This window comes from Melanerpes formicivorus, unplaced genomic scaffold, assembly GCF_026170545.1.
Source record: "Melanerpes formicivorus ecotype bairdi unplaced genomic scaffold, bMelFor1.0.p_v2 SCAF_30, whole genome shotgun sequence".
Taxonomy (NCBI): domain Eukaryota; kingdom Metazoa; phylum Chordata; class Aves; order Piciformes; family Picidae; genus Melanerpes; species Melanerpes formicivorus.
In genome coordinates this window covers 4,722,975-4,740,281 of record NW_027142382.1, presented here as the reverse complement: position 1 = coordinate 4,740,281, position 17,307 = coordinate 4,722,975, and the positions used below count along the sequence as shown (strand labels likewise).

Genomic DNA, 17,307 nt, shown 5'->3' with positions numbered 1-17,307 from the left:
TGGGACATTTCAGTGATCCAGTTTGAAGCACAGCCAGCCCTGCTCCAGCAGCGCAGTGAGGGCACAATCAAGTTTTGGCCTGGAACATGAACAAGAATGGGGGAAACAAGGCAAGAGGCAGAGTAAGGACACCTTAAACTTATCTTGTTAAAAACTTACAGCTACATCAAAAAGCTCCCATCCCAGGTCAAAAGCCCCGTTTTAGATGCTGCAAGTTTGAAGTGAAATTGGCTGTTAATTCAAAAGGCAGATAAAGGAGATGTGCACATAAAGTACACCATGGCATGGGGTGAGTATAGTGAAGCTAATGGAAGCTTTAGGCCTTTTTAAAATGCCTCAGGATCCTTCATAGAGATTGTAAGATTTACACTGTGCAAGTTAAGAATGAACTCTAAATCAGTCCTTAAAAGAGAGATGAAGAGGGAAGTACAATAAAACCCGTAGGATGTGGTGAAGGTCAAAAGCAAGATGATCTGCAGAAGTTAGGAGCTTTTCACATTCAAGGCTAAAACTAACCAGAGTGCAAGATCACAGAAGCACCGAATCACCGAGGTTGGAGGAGACCTCAAAGATCACCAAGTCCAACCTGTCACTACAGACCTCATGACTCATGGCACCAAGTGCCACGTCCAATCTCCTCTTGAACACCTCCAGGGATGGGGACTCCACCACCTCCCTGGGCAGCACATTCCAATGACGAACGACTCGCTCGGTGAAGAACTTTCTCCTCACCTCGAGTCTAAACCTCCCCTGGTGCAGCTTGAGACTGTGTCCCCTTGTTCTGGTGCTGGTTGCCTGGGAGAAGAGACCAACCCCCTCCTGGTTACAACCACCCTTCAGGTAGTTGTAGAGAGCAATAAGGTCACCCCTGAGCCTACTCTTCTCCAGGCTGAACAATCTCAGCTCCCTCAGCCTCTCCTCATAGGGCTTGTGCTCGAGGCCTCTCTCCCATCAGACTGGTTCAACTAACCACAGAGTGCTGTGGGTTTCAGGCTGGATGCCTTTAAGAACCACAGAGTTGAGGACCTGCAGGAAGACCAGAAAAGTCCAGGGATGGACCACTAAGAGTAATCTATGTTATTTCATTCCCATAAGTCCTGCATCCTTATAAAACGGACACTTCTGTTTGTTCCGCCCTTTTTCCTCCCTCTCTTCTCCTGGGAATGTGCCATGTCCTATGTTGCAAAGGAGGTTTGTAGCCTTGGCAAAGCTGCCAGTTTGGGCCTAGCATGGGGGTAAGCAGAGGGGTTGGGGGGGACATGTAGGCCTGAGATTTTGAGGCCTGATTTGGGGGAGGTTTAGGACAGTGATGGCCTTGTGAGGTTTTAGATAAGCCCATGCTAGAGAGCTGGGCCAAGGCTGATTTCAGAGCAGGATTTCAGTCTGTCCTCATTACTGCAGGGAAGCTGAAAGCCCATCAGAGGCATCATGACACCAGCCATGTGCTTTCCAGGCAGCCACCTTTATACTGCAGCAGCACAGGGAAAGCTTTCTGGGGCAAGCAGGTAGGATGTTTGTCTAAAAGAGGCATGGATGCCATCACTGGCCCCACTGTCACATAGTAAAGCATGACATACGGTCCCCTTGTCCACCACCTGACAGCACAATCTCTGCTAAAAGCTACATTTGAAGATAGTGCAGGTTCAGCTTGCCATTCTTGCAGATAAAACAGAAGCATCTTCGAAGCACAAATTAACTTAAAAGCCATTCTCACAATTTCACACAGTAAGACAACCTTCAGCTTTCATGTATCTCAGCACAGAAAACAAAAATGTGGCTTACAAACACAATTCCCTTGTGAGGTGTCTCCATGCTCATAGAAGTGAAATACAGCCATTGGTGCCCATCTGTGCCAAGCCCATTGATAAACCTTTCCTGACAGGATGAAATACTGCTCCTGTAAAGGCATCCTTAACATAACACATCTCTACAGCACTGGGCTAGGTTTGAAAACCAGCCTTTTATAATACACAGATGAATTTAGCACTTAAGAAGATTAATGGATTCATGAAGAGCCTGGAAATCCAAACTCATTGAATTTAGTTCACGGAACAGGTCAAATAAGCACTTATCAAACCATCTGGCACCTCTCTTCCCTGGGGAAAAACTGTGGTCAAGCTACAGAATAGATAAGGAGACATCACAGAAGGGAGGGTTTGGTTTTCCCTGCACTCATCTTTCCTCTAGAAATCACTGGTGACAAGTAGAAAGCAGAAGATCTTTTAAGGACAGAGCGCTGCAGATCAAAGTAGGCTGCACCAAGACCCACAGCTTGAAGCCCCTGGAGAGAGTGTCTTTTTGCTGCCAAAAAAAGCAGCTTCCTTGTCTCACATGGTAGCTGTTCCAGGAGTGTGCAGCCATTTAGTGCATGAGTTGATTGTTGGCTTTCTCCAGAGCTATTTACACAGAATCACAGAAACATTCAGGTTGTAAAATTCCCTCAGTATCACCAAGTCCAACCAATAACCCTGCTCTACAAGGTTCACCCCTACACCATATCCCTAAGCACCACATCCAAACCACCTTTAAACACATCCAGGGTTGGTGACTCCACCACCTCCCTGGGCAGCACATCCCAATGCCTGAACACTTGCTGTGAAAAAATTTTTTCCTAATGTCCAGTCAAACCTACCCAGTCACAGCCTGAGGCCATTCCCTCTTGTTCTATCACTAATTACCTGTGAGAAGAGACCAGCACCAGCCTCTCCACTATGTCCTTTCAGGTAGTTGTAGAGAGCAATGAAGTCTCCCCTCAGCCTCCTCTTTTTCAAACTAAACAGCCCCAGCTCCTTCAGTCACTCTTCAGAAGGTTTATCCTCCAGGCCCTTCACCAGCTTTGTTGCCCTCCTACAGGCTGTGGGACCATCCATTAAGTGCTCAAAGTCCATCTTCAGCTGGCCTGTCCTTTGCATACATTTTTGGGTACTCCTCAATATGTGACTGGGGAAAAGGGCAGAGGCAAAGACAGCTACCTTCAGTTGTTTTTAGCCAACATCATGTCTGTACTGAACCACTACCCTAGCAAACCATGAGCCAGGGCAGGTCACCCTCTACCACTGTGGCGCCGGCACCTGTGGGGACTGAGCTAGAGCAGGGATGGAGGTCATATTTGTTTAGAATTTCTCATGAAAAGGCAGGGAGTTGGGGAGGAGGGGTAGGGAAAAAACTGAAAGGGATTTTTGTTAAATAATTTCCATTTTTATTCCTATTTCATGACATTTTATCAGTAATAAAGGATTGCCTATTTTGTATAATTTCCTATGAACATGCAGCATGAGAAGCCATGTGTGATGAGTTAATATAGTTAAAACACCAGGGAAGTGTATTTCTATATAGTGACTTACTTTTTTAAAGCATTGCTACTTACCCCAAATCTAAGCACAATCATGTTCCAAGTCACAGTATCACAGCATCACTAAGGTTGGAAGAGACCTCGAGGATCATCGAGTCCAGCCTGTCACCACAGACCCCATGACTAGACCATGGCACCAAGTGCCACGTCCAATCCCCTCTTGAACACCTCCAGGGACGGTGACTCCACCACCTCCCTGGGCAGCCCATTCCAATGACAAATGACTCTCAGTGAAGAACTTTCTCCTCACCTCCAGCCTAAACTTCCCCTGGCACAGCTTGAGACTGTGTCCTCTTGTTCTGGTGCTGGTTGCCTGGGAGAAGAGACCAACCCCTTCCTGGCTACAACCACCTTTCAGGTAGTTGTAGAGGGCAATGAGGTCACCCCTGAGCCTCCTCTTCTCCAGGCTAAACAATCCCAGCTCCCTCAGCCTCTCCTCACAGGGCTGTGCTCAAGGCCTCTCCCCAGCCTTGTTGCCCTTCTCTGGACACGTTCAAGTGTCTCGATGCCCTTCTTAAACTGAGGGGCCCAGAACTGGACACAGGACTGAAGGTGCGGCCTAACCAAAGCAGAGTACAGGGGCACAATGACTTCCCTGCTCCTGCTGGCCACACTATTCCTAATGCAGGCCAGGATGCCATTGGCCCTCTTGGCCACCTGGGCACACTGCTGGCTCATATTCAGGCAGCTGTCGATCAGCACCCCCAGGTCCCTCTCTGTTTGGGAGCTCTCCAGCCACTCTGACCCCAGCCTGTAGCTCTGCATGGGGTTGCTGTGGCCAAAGTGCAGCACCTGGCACTTGGACTTGTTAAATGCCATCCCAACCTGTTAAATGCCATCCCAAATTGTCAAAGTCAAATTGTCTGTTCTTTGTGCTTCAACCAATAGCCTGTCATTAGCTCTAGACCACAAACAGGACATTCATGTACACCTATTTGAGTAGCCTACAAAAAACCCACCAAAGAACTCAAAAAAAAAAGACCCCCAAAACCAGCAGTGAATTAATTTTTAAGAGCAAAGTATCAAATTATTTTATTAATGTGCTCTGCTAGAGAAAACATAATTCTTTCTGGTCACAGTAGCAGCTGTCTTTGAAGATTTCAAAGGTAAAAGGTGTAAGATGCCATCCAAAAGCAAATGACAACACAGTTGGGTAGTACAGCATAATGTGACATGCTACGTGGTACACATTAGTGGTGGAAATACAAAACATTTCAAAGGGGCTGGTTGCATTTGTCCCCACTGTGTTCTGCCCTTGCTGCCATGCCGTGAAATAGCACACAAATCAAACCAAAGGAGTCCCTGAAACAATATAGTCATTGCAAAAGAAAGAAACAAATGCCCATGTGCAACCGGTGTTAGTAAGTAAACTGTTACACTGAAACAGCTTTTTCTCTGAGAAGACTCTTCTGACAAACAAAGAGAGCAGAGGGAGAACAGATCAGAAACACGGCCATAGCCGCGGCCAAAATACTGCACCCATCACACACCCTCCCAGGGCAGGTATCCTCCTCAGCTGCTGTTCTCCTGTTCATGAGAGCCAGTGCTGCATCCCTGGGTGCTGCTCAGGACAACCCTGCTCCCCACAACACCATAGTGCTCACCAGCTTTAAGCAGCAGCTGCTGTGGGTATGGGTGTCTGTCAGGACATGAAGAGGGGGTCCAGTTTTGCTGTCTCTTGTTGCTCTCAGAAAGTCCATGCTTGGGTCAGCTGGAGTCAGCCCAAGGGAATGAAACCACCTGCAGTGTCCCACCATTCATACAGACCACTCTTCCCTATGCTCCTAGCAGGGCACACTGCACATCTCTAAGCAAAACTCAACCTTACTGCTATTTTCTCATTGCTCATCTTACACACAGCTCTGTAAGTATCTGGGAGGCTCTGAGACCCCATGGGGCAGAGTCAGCCTTGAACCAGATCCCAGTAGCACCACCCAGGGGAATCTGTAGCCAGATCCAACCAACCCAACCTGGGAGGATTTGGAGCCAGTTACATGCAAGATGTCCACAGTACAAACTTTTCCCTAATGACTAGGTAGGTACAAGGACTAAATGCTTGAGCAAGATCTATGATCCATACAGCCCTTGAACTATTTGCAGTGCAGAACAATCACTGTAAAAAGTGTTGGGAGGTAAAAAGAGAAGATGGCATCAATATTGTCTTCCTCCCCCCCAGAAGAAACCCCATCAGTCAGTACATCCAGCTGTGTGGTGTTAATGTAGACTTCAGTAGTGTTTGCCACCTCTTCTGGAAGGCCCATCTGGAGCAAGAGCTTGGAGATAAGGCTGTTGAACTTGCTCTCAGTGGTGGACCAAGGCTGCTCACTTGGGGTTGGGCCTTCGGACGTAACGTTCAGTTCCACAGGGTCAAGACAGTCCCCTTCCGGGGACCTCTCGTACAGCACGTCCAGCAGATCCATCCCAGCTACCGAGGAGGGGGAGGCACAGGGAATATCCCTGACGAGCCTGTAGTTCTCCATCCACTCCTTGAGCCACTCGATGCGGCAGTCGCACTCCCAGGGGTTGCGGAAGAGGTACAGGCGCCCCAGGAAGTACACCGGCTGGAAGACAGAGAAGGGCAGCGTCGTCAGGTTGTTGCTGTTCAAGTGCAGAGTCACTAGGCTGGTGAGGTTTTCAAAAGCCCCTTCCTCAATGTAGTTGATCCTGTTGCGGTCCAGGTAGAGGACCTCCAGCTCCCCCAGGTCCCTGAACCAGGTGTTGGAAACGTTCCTGAGGAAGTTCCCCCCCAAGTTAAGCATCTTCAGGCACCTCAGGCCATCGAAGGAGTTTTCTGGAAGCTCGCTGATCAAATTGTCATTCAGGTACAGGTACTCCATCTTCTGGCAGCCCTGAAAAGCTCGCTCATGAATGACATTGATCTTGTTGTCCTGCAGGTTCAGGTATTTCAACCTGGTCAGGCCCTGCAGGGAGTTGTAGGCTACTGCTTCGATCCTGTTTCTCTCCAAGTAAACGTGAGTCAGGTTCTCCATGCCCCTGATGGCACCCGGGATCCTCCGGAAGTTGTTCTGGAAGCAGAAGAGCTCCTGCAGAGCATGCAGCTCAATGAAGATCCTGTCTGGGATGTTGAAAAGGTTGCAGTCAGCCAGGTCCAGCCTGACCAGGCGTCTGAGGGCGGTGAAGGTGCGTGTGTGGAGATAGCGAATGTACTCGTTGTGAGCCATCCTCAGCTCCGTCAGGCTGGGCAGCCCCTTGAAAGCCCCCGGCGTGATGAAGGAGATGTTGTTGTGGTTGAGCGACAGGGATTTGAGGGAAGGCAAGGTCCCAAAAGCCCTCTCAGAGAGGAACTTGATGCTGTTTTTGTCCAGGTTGATCGAGGAGGCTTCGCAAGGGAACTCACTGGGGATCTGCCCCAGACCGACACGATCGCAGAGGACAGAGCAGCTCCGCTCCTGGGTGCACACGCAGCTGGCCGGGCATGACCGCACGCAGGCCCACACTGCATGGACGTGGGGCACCCAAAGGATCACTGGCAGGGAGGAACATACCCATGGAGGTGTGGGGGAAGAGAATCAGGATGCATCGAGAGCAAATACATTAGTAACAACAGCAAACAGAAACGACTCTGCCTTTGCCTCCCTTCTAGCCAGGCTACTTGCACATCAGTGCTGTCTGAGGCACTCCCGTGAAAGATTGCTGCAAATCTGCTGCTGGGATTTTTACCCCCCTGTGGGAAGGTGTGTATACACATACCATCAGCTAGAATGTCATCTCTGACGAATTTCTCTCTCCTCAAGAGCAGGGACACACCTAAATGTAAGTATTGCTTAATGCCTCTGTGGTTTGTCTCTCTGCAAACTGATGGGGACAGGGTAGGCCAGGGGACAGGCAGAGGTGGTCTGAGGACCAGCAGCTATAGACAGGCTGCAGTATTACTGGCTGGGGAAGAGGGGAGAACGGTGTATGCCAGTCTGGCAGCACGCAGGAGAGATCAGTTAGCTGCCTGAGGTATGCCAAGCTCACAGTTTTTGCTTCTTTCTTTTTCTTATTCATTCAACCTAACATTACTCCACCAGATCCATCAGCTGGTGCAGGGGAAGTCTCAGCTCTTGAGGACACAGTAGGGTTTAAAAACACATTCCCACTGGTAGAACAGCATGGGATGGGGGTGGGGAAATAAGGGATACTGCCCCACTGCTTTCTTTATGACCTCATCATAGATGAGATACTCTTCACTTCCAGCAAGGTTTTTACTGTTTTGTCAGTTCTCAGGACAGTCAGCACAGTGCCTTATGTTTGATGGGAGCAGCCACTTTGTTCTTTTATCAGCCTGATAAGGGAGGTGAGTGGCCACTGTGCTTTCTTTTCAAGCTAGTCCCACATAGGTGCATGTATAAAAAGAAAGAGGAGAAGGCTCTTGGAGAGAAATCAGAGAAGTACAAAAGGAATGGGAGATGTCAGCTTCCACAGACAGGTATTTTTGTGGGGAAAAAACATGCAGCCAGCCAGACATCTGCAAAATAAACTGAATAGAGAGGAGGCAATGAAGGCAAGGCTCATCTTGCAGCTGACCTCAAAGGTATAGCCTTCCTACCACTCAATGAAGTGGGAAGCCACACCAGTGAACCTGCCAGGTAGTTGCTAGCAGGAAATGGTGGTATTGCTACTGACTGGGTTTATTGCTGCAGTTTATTGGCTCCCACACAAACATGATCCTTTTTATTTCTTTCAACCAGACATGAAGTATCAAGAGCTTTACCACCAGCCACCTTTGTTGCAGCACTGCTGGGATCACATTACTGCTTCTGTGTGACTCTCTGGCCCCAAGGCTCAAGGAAGAGGCTTTCCCACACACACCTGTCTGGACTGTCTGGAGGGGGGGAGCTCCTTGTAGCCGTGCTGCCTCTCCTTGCTAGTTTGAAGCACAGCAGTTGCCCTCTACAGCTGTGTGGATGTTTTTATCAAGACAGACTTGTGAGGTGCTGTGCCAGGGAGCATCAACTTCAGCAAGGATCAAGTTTCTAATTCTGCAGCCCCACAGGCTTTAATGTACAAACTAAACTACCCTTCAAACTGCAATTGCTCTGCCCATTTTCCATCCTTTTTAAAGGCAATGTGCATGGTGATCTGTTTATGAGTTGACACTGCCTGTGGCTTCTTCCAAGCCTTGCAAAACCAGTTGCTGACCAGGTCCCCATTGACAGGACATCAACCCAGGAGCTTCCCAACCTGAATCCCTTTGAACAAACCTGGTCAATGTAAGTAGAAGAAAGATTTAGATATGTGGAGGGAGCATCCCAGAAGGCCTTTACCTGTGGCTTCCTTATCAAAATTCAGGTCCCATCAAGCCTGGCCATGCTATTGTGACTGGAGAATTAACAAAACAGCATCACTTCAAGGGCAAATGGTAGTGAAGGACTCTGAGAGCTGGAAAGGATTTTAGCAGTGTGTCATTTTGAGTGTTTGTATGTTCTTCTCCTTTCTTTTTGTTTTCTTTTCCCTGAAATCTTATCCAATAAAACAACCACATCTAAAGTAAAGTTCCCTTCAGTCAGGGGCCTGGGTAGAAAACAGGTGAGGAGCCTAAGGACAAGAAGGGTAAAACCACATCATCTCTGATTGCTCTTTGTTCAGGCTGCACAGGGGCTGCCTGGTTTGCTACCCTGTGCACCAGTTCCCACTGTTGTTTGCAAAGAGGGGCATATGGTGTTTTTGTTATGCAGTTACATAAACTGGGGGCCAGACAGATTAAGGATTTGCTGGTTCCCAAATGTCTGACCACAGGTGGCTGTCTGGAAATGATGGATACATGGGTTGCTTCTGGAAGGGGAGCCTGGTGTGGGCTCAGGGTGACATCCAGAGGGACATATGTGCATAGACTGTCCTAGATGTGAGACTGTCCCAAACAAGTTCAAAGTTTAGCTACAGCTACCACGAGCTCAGCCACATCTCTGGCCCTCAGAGCAGACCTCCCCAGCAGCTGTGTGCACTGTGTGCAGGGTAGGGAGGAGCATGCTGATAACAAAATTCCATCCTACCCATCCCTGCTTGTTCTTTAATCACTTGATAAAGGAAACGTCTGTTCCTAAACCATATTCAGCCTGTTCCCCTTAGACAGAAGGGAGTTTTAGTGCCCAGATTTCTGGGTCTTTTGCTAGTGTTGTTTCACAGCATGCCTCTAAGATCTCTATTTACAAGTGTATTTCTTTGCATCTTGCAGTATGTGGAAAACAAACACTTGAGGACCATCCAGATAGAAAACAATTCCCTGGCAACAGGATCTTGGAGGAGCCCCTCAGCACCACAGTCTTTGCGGCAATTTTCCCTCTCTGGGAAAGGAAGTCAGAAAACATCCTCCATCTGAACCCTGGCAAACCCTGAGGAGAGCTGCTGCTCAGACTACAGGAGATCAGGTTTCTGCTGTGTGCCAGATCTCCTCTGAGCAACACAGCATGAAATATTCCCATCAGTCCTTCCTTTCTCCTGCCCCTTCCCCAAAAAAAGGATGCTCTTTGCTTTTTACACTGTGGCAGCTGGAAGGGTAGCAGCTGGAAGACGCCTCCAACTCATTTACACAGAGGGTGCTCAAATGAGGTGTGTATTTAAGGAAAAGGGTTAAATACATCAATAAGGTCAAAAATATTCATTAGATTAAGGAATAAACAAAATTCCACCCAGGGATGAAGTCTTTTGCTCTTTTAAATACTATTGTAATTTAGGATTTGAAAGGAAGTGTGAGAGACTGAAAAAAACCCGTTTCAGAAGGGTAAAGAGAAAATGATGTCAATAATTGAGTATTTAACCTACACCTTTCCAAACAATCACTCTAATCCACTACTGGGAAATGCAGAGAAGAGTATACTCACCATTTAAAATGATGGCAAACATTACCTTGATTACTCACTAGTGGCATTTCAGGTCTGGCAAGCGAACTTGAGGGATCTAAAAGCACAGAGGAAGAGCAAAGACAGATTTCACCCCCTCTCATTTCCCTGAATCATTTTCTTCTAATAAGGTCTCTGTTTAGAAAGGTGAAGCAAGGGAAAAGCTCCCCTCCCCCATGCTTTCAGACTGAAGACTTCCCAGCACCTTCCTGGTAGGTATCATTCTTCCATCACTGACCTTCTCAGGCAATCCTGCCGCTTTTTGCTACGCCTCTTCACCAGCTCATCCACATTCTTCCCACCAGCCATGCAAGGGGCAGGTTCCTCTCGTCTGTGATGGGAAAAGATCACCAACAGTAAGAGACTGGCCATCTCATCAGGCAGTAGGGGCTGGTACAGAGGAGCACAACCAGTTCACCATCAAACAGCCAAAACTAAAATTCCCAACAGAAATCCTCTGAGATACATTTCTTACCTAGCCAGGCAGTGGCTGTGTCCTCCCTCCTGCTCGTGAGGCAGCCATTAGCCATACGAGTCAGTCTCTGAAAAGTTGGCATTTTTTTCTCACAAGCTATCATTTAATGGCAGGAAAATCCTCTGTATCAGCAGAGGATTAGCAGAGATGGAAGAATGTGTCTGTCCTCTAAAGCTCCCAAAGCAAAACAGGGATTGCAGACAAACTAAACTGATATTTTCTCCCCTCTGCCAACCTACTCTGCCCCCATCACTAAAAAAATAATGAAGCAGAAAAAAAAAATAAGAAGCAGTCCAGAATTGGACTGCTGCCATTCAAACAGCATTGCTGAAAGGCATTACTCCATTTTCCATTACATAATGGCAGAGGAGGTGGGAGAGGAGGGCACAGCCTAAATGTGATTATATCTGGGGGCAAGCACAAGCTTATGGTTTGCCTTCACTGAGCTCTCCAAACAAGCACAGCTTGGGACTCATTTCTCCCATGCACGCTTTCCCAGCCCCAGTGTGGCTCACACACTGCTAACAGGATGTGCCTTGCTTTGCTGGGAATTGCTCCTAAAGGACGAGAAGATGCCAAGAGCTCTGTGAGAAGGGTCAGGAAACACAGGGAGCTTGCATGATGTATATGGCCTTGCTAATAATGAACTCTGCCCTGCCTGTGAGTTTGTTTTGCTTGTGATGCTGCAGCTGGTGCATGGAAATCGTAAGGACAGGTTCTGTATGTGGTGATGTTTTAGCATGCAGGATGTCAATTGGATTTTAAAGCCTTTCTGACAGAATGATGATGGTTTCTTTGGAGATTGGGGGCTGAATAAGTGAGTTATCTCAGCCTCCCATGCCTTAGGTAATTGTGTTCACCATGTCAGAGGGGGAAAATAGAGAGCTCTACTCTTTATTTCTAAATGAATTATTATGCTGCCTTTTCTTCTTCTTTTTTTTTTCCCCCTTGGGAAATCGAATACCTGATTAATTTATGCTTGAAACATCGGGAAAGATTCAGCCTGCTGCTGCTCAGCTCTTCCTGAAAATGAAAGCACCCAGCTACACAGAGTTTAGCTTGTTTTAGCAGTCCCTCAGTCTTAAGGCAATCTGGCTGGCACCTCAGGAAGTTTGTGTCTGTCTAAACAGTGAGTAAGCAGGCTGGTGCTGGGGGGCAGGCCAGGGGCAAGGGGATCACACATATAGCACTGATTTTGCCTGAAGGATCCCTTCCCCCACTGCTGTGTCATACCAACCCCTCCAGCTTTGCACCATGCTGCTTTGCACAGGAGGAAAGAGATTTGCAAAGTCACAGGCAAGGTGCTGCAGTCTCTGCCACAGAGCTGAAGCTGCTGGAGTCCTTGCTGGGACAGAAGTGGCACCAGCTGGGCACTGACCATGTGCTGGGGCAGCTGGTGTTTCTCCAGAAGGATTTGGTTTCTGTAGGAAGCCACAGCCTGTCTGATTGCAAAAAGCAGGTCACTGGCCTTTCAGTCATGGGGTAGGGGGGAAACACCAACCACAAGTGGTGGAGAGGAGCAAGGAGCAGTATTTCCAGCTCCTTTTCCCCAACATTTACCAGAGCCCTAAAGGTGGTACCAGAAATCTTGTCTCTCCCCAGGTGAATACATGCTCTAGACAAGGGTGGAGGCAGTCAACAAGGAGGGTTTGTGAGCCCTGGGGACAATTTAGTGTGTGATCAGTCAGCAGCTCCCCAAGGACTAGACCTGCTGCTTAGTTTGCAAAGCAATACTAAATTTGCTTTTCAGAAAACAATGAGGGACTGATCTGCACTGAGACACCAGAATTCTGCTGAGTCTCTGGGGCTTCCCTGTGCCTCATGCTTCTTCTTCCACATGCACAGTAAGAGAGCAGTGTGAATGGGACATGAAGGAGCCCAAGAAAGTGCTTTTATTATCTGCAGAGCCACCTTCCTTTGAGGGGTAGTCTGCAGGACCTGGCAAAACACATACCCTAAGGAGGACCCTAGGAACCTCCACTATGTACAATGGATAGGTTGGGAGTTCGGGGCGTGGGGGGAAGGGTTATTAAACTAGGAGCTGTGTGCACCTCAGCAGTCCCCTTAGGATGGGGGGAGGACAGTGGCAGTAGCTGCCTGCTAAAAAATCAGCTGAAGGAAGGCTGGCACCTCTGAGTGCTACTCACTTGTGCCATCAGTGTCCCACATACATAGCTCCTGAAGATCGAGCCCAGCCCCACTCTGGCCCTTTTCTACTGCGGCTGGAGGTAGGAATGGCTGAACAGCCCATGTCCACATCTGGAGTACTCCCACCCACACCCTCACCAGCCAGCCTGTGCTGGCACACCTGGAAACCCTGCCTGGCCAGCAGCCCCAATGCTTACAGTAGGATACATCTCTACAACATCTGTGGGCAGGAGCCTCACACATCTCCAGACCACAGCACAGAGATGATGTGAACATCTCAACACATGCACAGGAGGAGCTGGTAGGGGCTGCAAGTGGGAAACACACCAAGGTCAGATCTTCTAGGAGAACCTCCTGCAGCAGGCAGCCAGCCAGCTGGTTGAGCATCACCCTGCAAGCAGCTTCAGCAGAGTACTGAAGAAACACCAAGCTCACCATCCAGTGCCCTCTGTGAACTTCTGCCCGCTCTTGCAACTCCTGATTTGTCCCCTGATAACCCTTGGTCCTGAATGGGCATGACGACGTGAGAAAGAGGCCTGATAAGGAAAGTTTTCTAGTCTTAGGTAGAAAATCTTAAACACCAGAGGGTATATAAAGGAGATCAGCATATATTTGTTCTTAAAAACCCAAACTTGGCCTCTAAACCACACCTCAAATATTTTTCACAAGTGGTTAATGCTGAGGGTTCAGCTGGGATGTGCTGGGAAACTGCTGTGGCTGCCAGGCTGGAAGTACTCTCGGAGGCTACAGACTTTACTTTTCTGCACTATTAATTTCTCTCTTTTTGGCCACCAAGTGCTCTTCCTCATGACCTGTCCTGCCCTTTAAACTTCTGAGAACTCAGAGAAGCCAGAGGTCAACATAACAGTGGAGCTGAGCACAGAAAGAGCACAGCTATGCTGCCACTGGAAAAAAAAACCAAACCAACCAAACAAAAACCCCAAACCACTCAATGTTTATATCTGATGAGGTCTCTTCCAACCTTAGGAATACTGAATACTGATCTCCCATCAAAAGAATTTGGAGAGTTCAGTCCTGACCAGAGAAGCCTGCTCTGGTGGTGTGTGCTGGGGGCCTAAGCCTTGGCACAGCTTCACAAACTGGCAGTGAAGACAAGTCCACCTTGCAGGGCAAGCCTGTGCAGACCTGATGCAAGGTTGCTTCTAACAACTCACTTCTTCATAGTCAGGGGCTTCGTGTGATAATGGGTTAAGGATCTGACTGTTGTTCCTATCCCTGGTACACTTTAACATGCTTTAAAATGATCACTGGGGACCACTTCTTGCAGCAGTTCAGCTGCAGCTTAAGCTTACTTTCAAAGGTTGGCTAAAACCAGCTGGTGAGACTCATCGTGCCTAAACAAAGCTGAGAGAGGGCTCATCTCAACTGCTTTAGCTGCTTACCTGCCGGCACCATCCTGATCCTCAGCAGGGCCCATTTTCACTGACAGAGAATAACAAGAGAGCTGACAGCATGCAGCTTTGGGGACACCTCCACACCACTAGACACCTGTGCTGGGTTAGGTGGATCCCGAGCATTGCACATCCAGATGCTGCCAGCCAAACACTAGCCTGCTCAGAGCAGGGAAGAGGCAGAGGCACAGCTGCTTGCCTAACTCCAGTGGCTGAATATCTTTGCTACTCTGCTTTTTACCTCTAAGAGCTGCTTCCATTTGTGGAATTAGTAGAGGGGAGAGAGGTCTCTACACTGCAGAGCACCCAAGCCCCTCTCCACTTGCCCCCGGCTTTGGTTTCCTGTGCTTCTGTACCAGCAGCCGCAGCTCAGTGCCTAGTTCCCCTCTTCTCACAGCAGGCGCTGTGTCACACATCTGAGCTCTCCTGTATGTCATCGTTGGGGTGACCTTTGAAGTAGCTGCCTCAGCGTTCCTTGACAGGGTTCCTGCTGCCTGCTAAGCCTCATGGGACCCAGACTGAGTGTCAGGGTGGCCACCTAGCTCCGGTCACGCCGCTGCGCACCCAGCTCCGGATGGCGTAGGCTGGGCCGGGGACTGTGGCCGGGACTGCGGCAGGGGCTGCTGCGCTTCAGGAGGACATGGCAGACCACTGTGGCTCCGCTGGGGTTTGCAACTTCAGCACAGTCCACACCACTGCCAGGAATAGTGCTCGGTGCACATGTGATGTTGCTGCTCACAGGGGATGCAGAAACAGCTGAGGAGCCAACCCAGACTACAAGAGCAAGGATTTAAGAGCTTTGCCCTTCCTCACAAGAGAGGACAGCTTTTCTTCTGCAGGCAGGGCTTTCATTTCAAGTTTGGACTGAAGCTCAGGCATTAAGCTCCAGGGGCCTGAGACCACCTGTAGGTGTTATGTGGGGGAGTCTCTCCCAGGGCCTCCTCCTAATACTACCCAAGGGCTCAGGGTCCCAGTTTATCACAGCCCAGGACCATCAGTACCTCCTCAGCCTGGAATGCTGTAGGTTGCACATTGTCACTGGCCCTCTGCCTCATTCTGCATCCCCCTTGTAGCCTCCCCAGCCTCCTCAGGCTGCTGAGCAGTGCCCTCATTTGGATGCCTCCTGCTAGTCCATTCCTAGCCAAAGAAGATCCACTGCACCTCAAGAAACCCCCTGGAAAGCAGAGTTACTGTGGTGCCCTAGTGATGTCCTCCTCGTATCTGGGAGGGAAACCACCAGTGACAGCACCTCCAGGCTGTCAAAATGGCTCCTGCCATTCAGAAACAAACCCATCTCCTTAATTCCTCTTAGCAGCCTCTGCCAAATGTGTGGCTATATGCAAAACTGTCCAAGCCTTGACCAGCTTCCCTGGAAAGACACAACAGGCTGAAGACCAGCCCATCACCCAGCTTTACATTCGCTGTGCTGCTTGGCTTTGCTGCAGCCCCACAGACACTTCACACCAGTACTGACCACCTTGCTTTCCTTCCCTCCCCAAGCCACACTCCCAACAGCATTGCAGGCACACACACATGCCACAGAGCAGTGGGCTGGCCTGAGTGGGGACAGTTTCCTGACAGACATATGCCCATTAACAGAGAGCATGGACAGTGCTGGGCACGATGCCCAAACCCAGCCTGAGGGTGAAGCAGCCCAGCAGCTGCCTCAGACAGAGCTCAGGTGGATGCAAGCTACCTGCAGGAGTAAATCCAGGGGACTCTTCAGCACCTGGTCTGTGGCAGGAGGCAGCAGAGACAAGACAAAGTAGCCAGCAGCAGTGCTCAGCAAGCAGTAGCCACCAAAAAGCCACTGACCCACAAGGAGGGTAAGGAGATGCCAGGGAAGCAGCAGAAAGAGGAGAGGGTGAAGGTGGGCACCGTATTTGAAGCCCTAGGTGAGCTGCTGCACAACAGCTAAGCCCTGCTGCAGGAGTGTCTTCTGAAAGGGAACAGCACACTCTAGGGTAAGGAGATTGAAGCAGATGCAGCACACAGCAAACCACAGGCTGGTGTATTCCTCTGCCAACAGTCCAGTTAGACATCATACGGACCTCAGGTCAAGGAGCTCAAAGCATAGCTCCTTTAAGGTCAAATCCTCCTTCTGCCTGGTGCCAGGGCAGGGCAGAGACCCTCTCCATGATTGTCCAGGCAACTGGCTTTTACACCAGCTCATGGGGTCTGTCCCAGCCCATCTTGTGGATGCAGTGTTGTGTCTCACTTGTGCTGATCACAGTCACATTTTCAGAAAGAAAGGAACAGCCTGGCTGCCCTGCAGTGAGGGGGCTGGGCACTCACCTCAGATCTGTATTAACTAAAGCTGAAGAGGAACTTCAATCTCCATCTCCCACATCTGCACTGTGACTCTTTGCCACTGTTTTTTTTCCCTCTCAAACTGGCTGCCCACACAGACATCTCATTTCACAGATGAACCACTGATCACAGAATCACAGAATTATTGAGGCTGGAAAAGGCCTCTGAGATCAAGTCCAGCCTATGGTCTAACACTACCACATCACTAAACCATGCCACCAAGTGCCACATCCAGTCTTTTCTTAAATGACCTCTAGTGATGGCAACTCCACCACCTCCCTGGGCAGTCCATCCCAGTGCCTAATCAGCCTTTCTGTGAGGAAGTGCTTCCTAATATCCAACCTAAACCTCCCCTGGTGCAGCTTCATACCATGCCCTCAGGTCCTGTCACTAGTTGCTGGAGAGAAGAGCCTGACCCCAACCTGACTACAACTTCCTTTTAGGTGTTTGTAGAGTGTGATAAGGTCCCCTCTAAGTCTCCTCTTCTCCAGGGTGAACAACCACAGCTCTCTCAGCCTTTCCTCATAAGACCTTCCCTCCAGCTCCCTCACCAGTCTTGTCACTCTCCTCTGGACCTGCTCCAGCACCTCAATATCCTCCCAAAAGTGAGTGACCCAGAACTACAAGCAGCACTGGAGGTGAGGCCTCACCAGTGCCCAGTACAGGGGCAGAATTACATCCCCAGTCCTGCTGGTGAAGCCTGCATAAGGGCTGCATCAACCATTTTCTCCTGTGGAGTACGGGGAGCTCTGTCCTTGCTTCTGCCTT

The 17,307-nt window shown here is 49.3% G+C and overlaps 1 protein-coding gene across 2 annotated transcripts; it reads right to left on the bottom strand.

The window, feature by feature from the left end:
- Positions 1 to 4,105: 4,105 nt before the first annotated feature.
- Positions 4,106 to 10,926, bottom strand: NYX (nyctalopin). 2 transcript variants are annotated; one of them, XM_068155100.1, is made up of 4 exons: positions 10,670 to 10,926; positions 10,433 to 10,525; positions 10,202 to 10,252; positions 4,106 to 6,839 (listed from the first exon to the last, which is right to left on the bottom strand). In XM_068155100.1, the coding sequence occupies exons 3-4, from the start codon at positions 10,221 to 10,223 to the stop codon at positions 5,443 to 5,445; spliced, it is 1,419 nt and encodes a 472-aa protein (XP_068011201.1). In that variant the 5' UTR covers positions 10,224 to 10,252; positions 10,433 to 10,525; positions 10,670 to 10,926; the 3' UTR covers positions 4,106 to 5,442. The 2 variants fall into 2 exon arrangements, with proteins under 2 accessions (XP_068011201.1, XP_068011200.1); XM_068155099.1 differs by having other exon boundaries at positions 10,177 to 10,252; positions 10,670 to 10,925.
- Between the last annotated feature and the right edge of the window lie 6,381 nt (positions 10,927 to 17,307).

What these genes read in the sequence shown, in the direction of transcription:
- NYX (XM_068155100.1), bottom strand. Translation starts at nt 10,223, where the DNA reads ATGCCACTAGTGAGTAATCAAG. An exon ending in GCCACTAGTGAGTAATCAAG is followed by an intron (nt 6,840 to 10,201) that starts GTAATGTTTGCC and finishes CCTCCCTGCCAG; the next exon opens with TGATCCTTTGGGTGCCCCAC.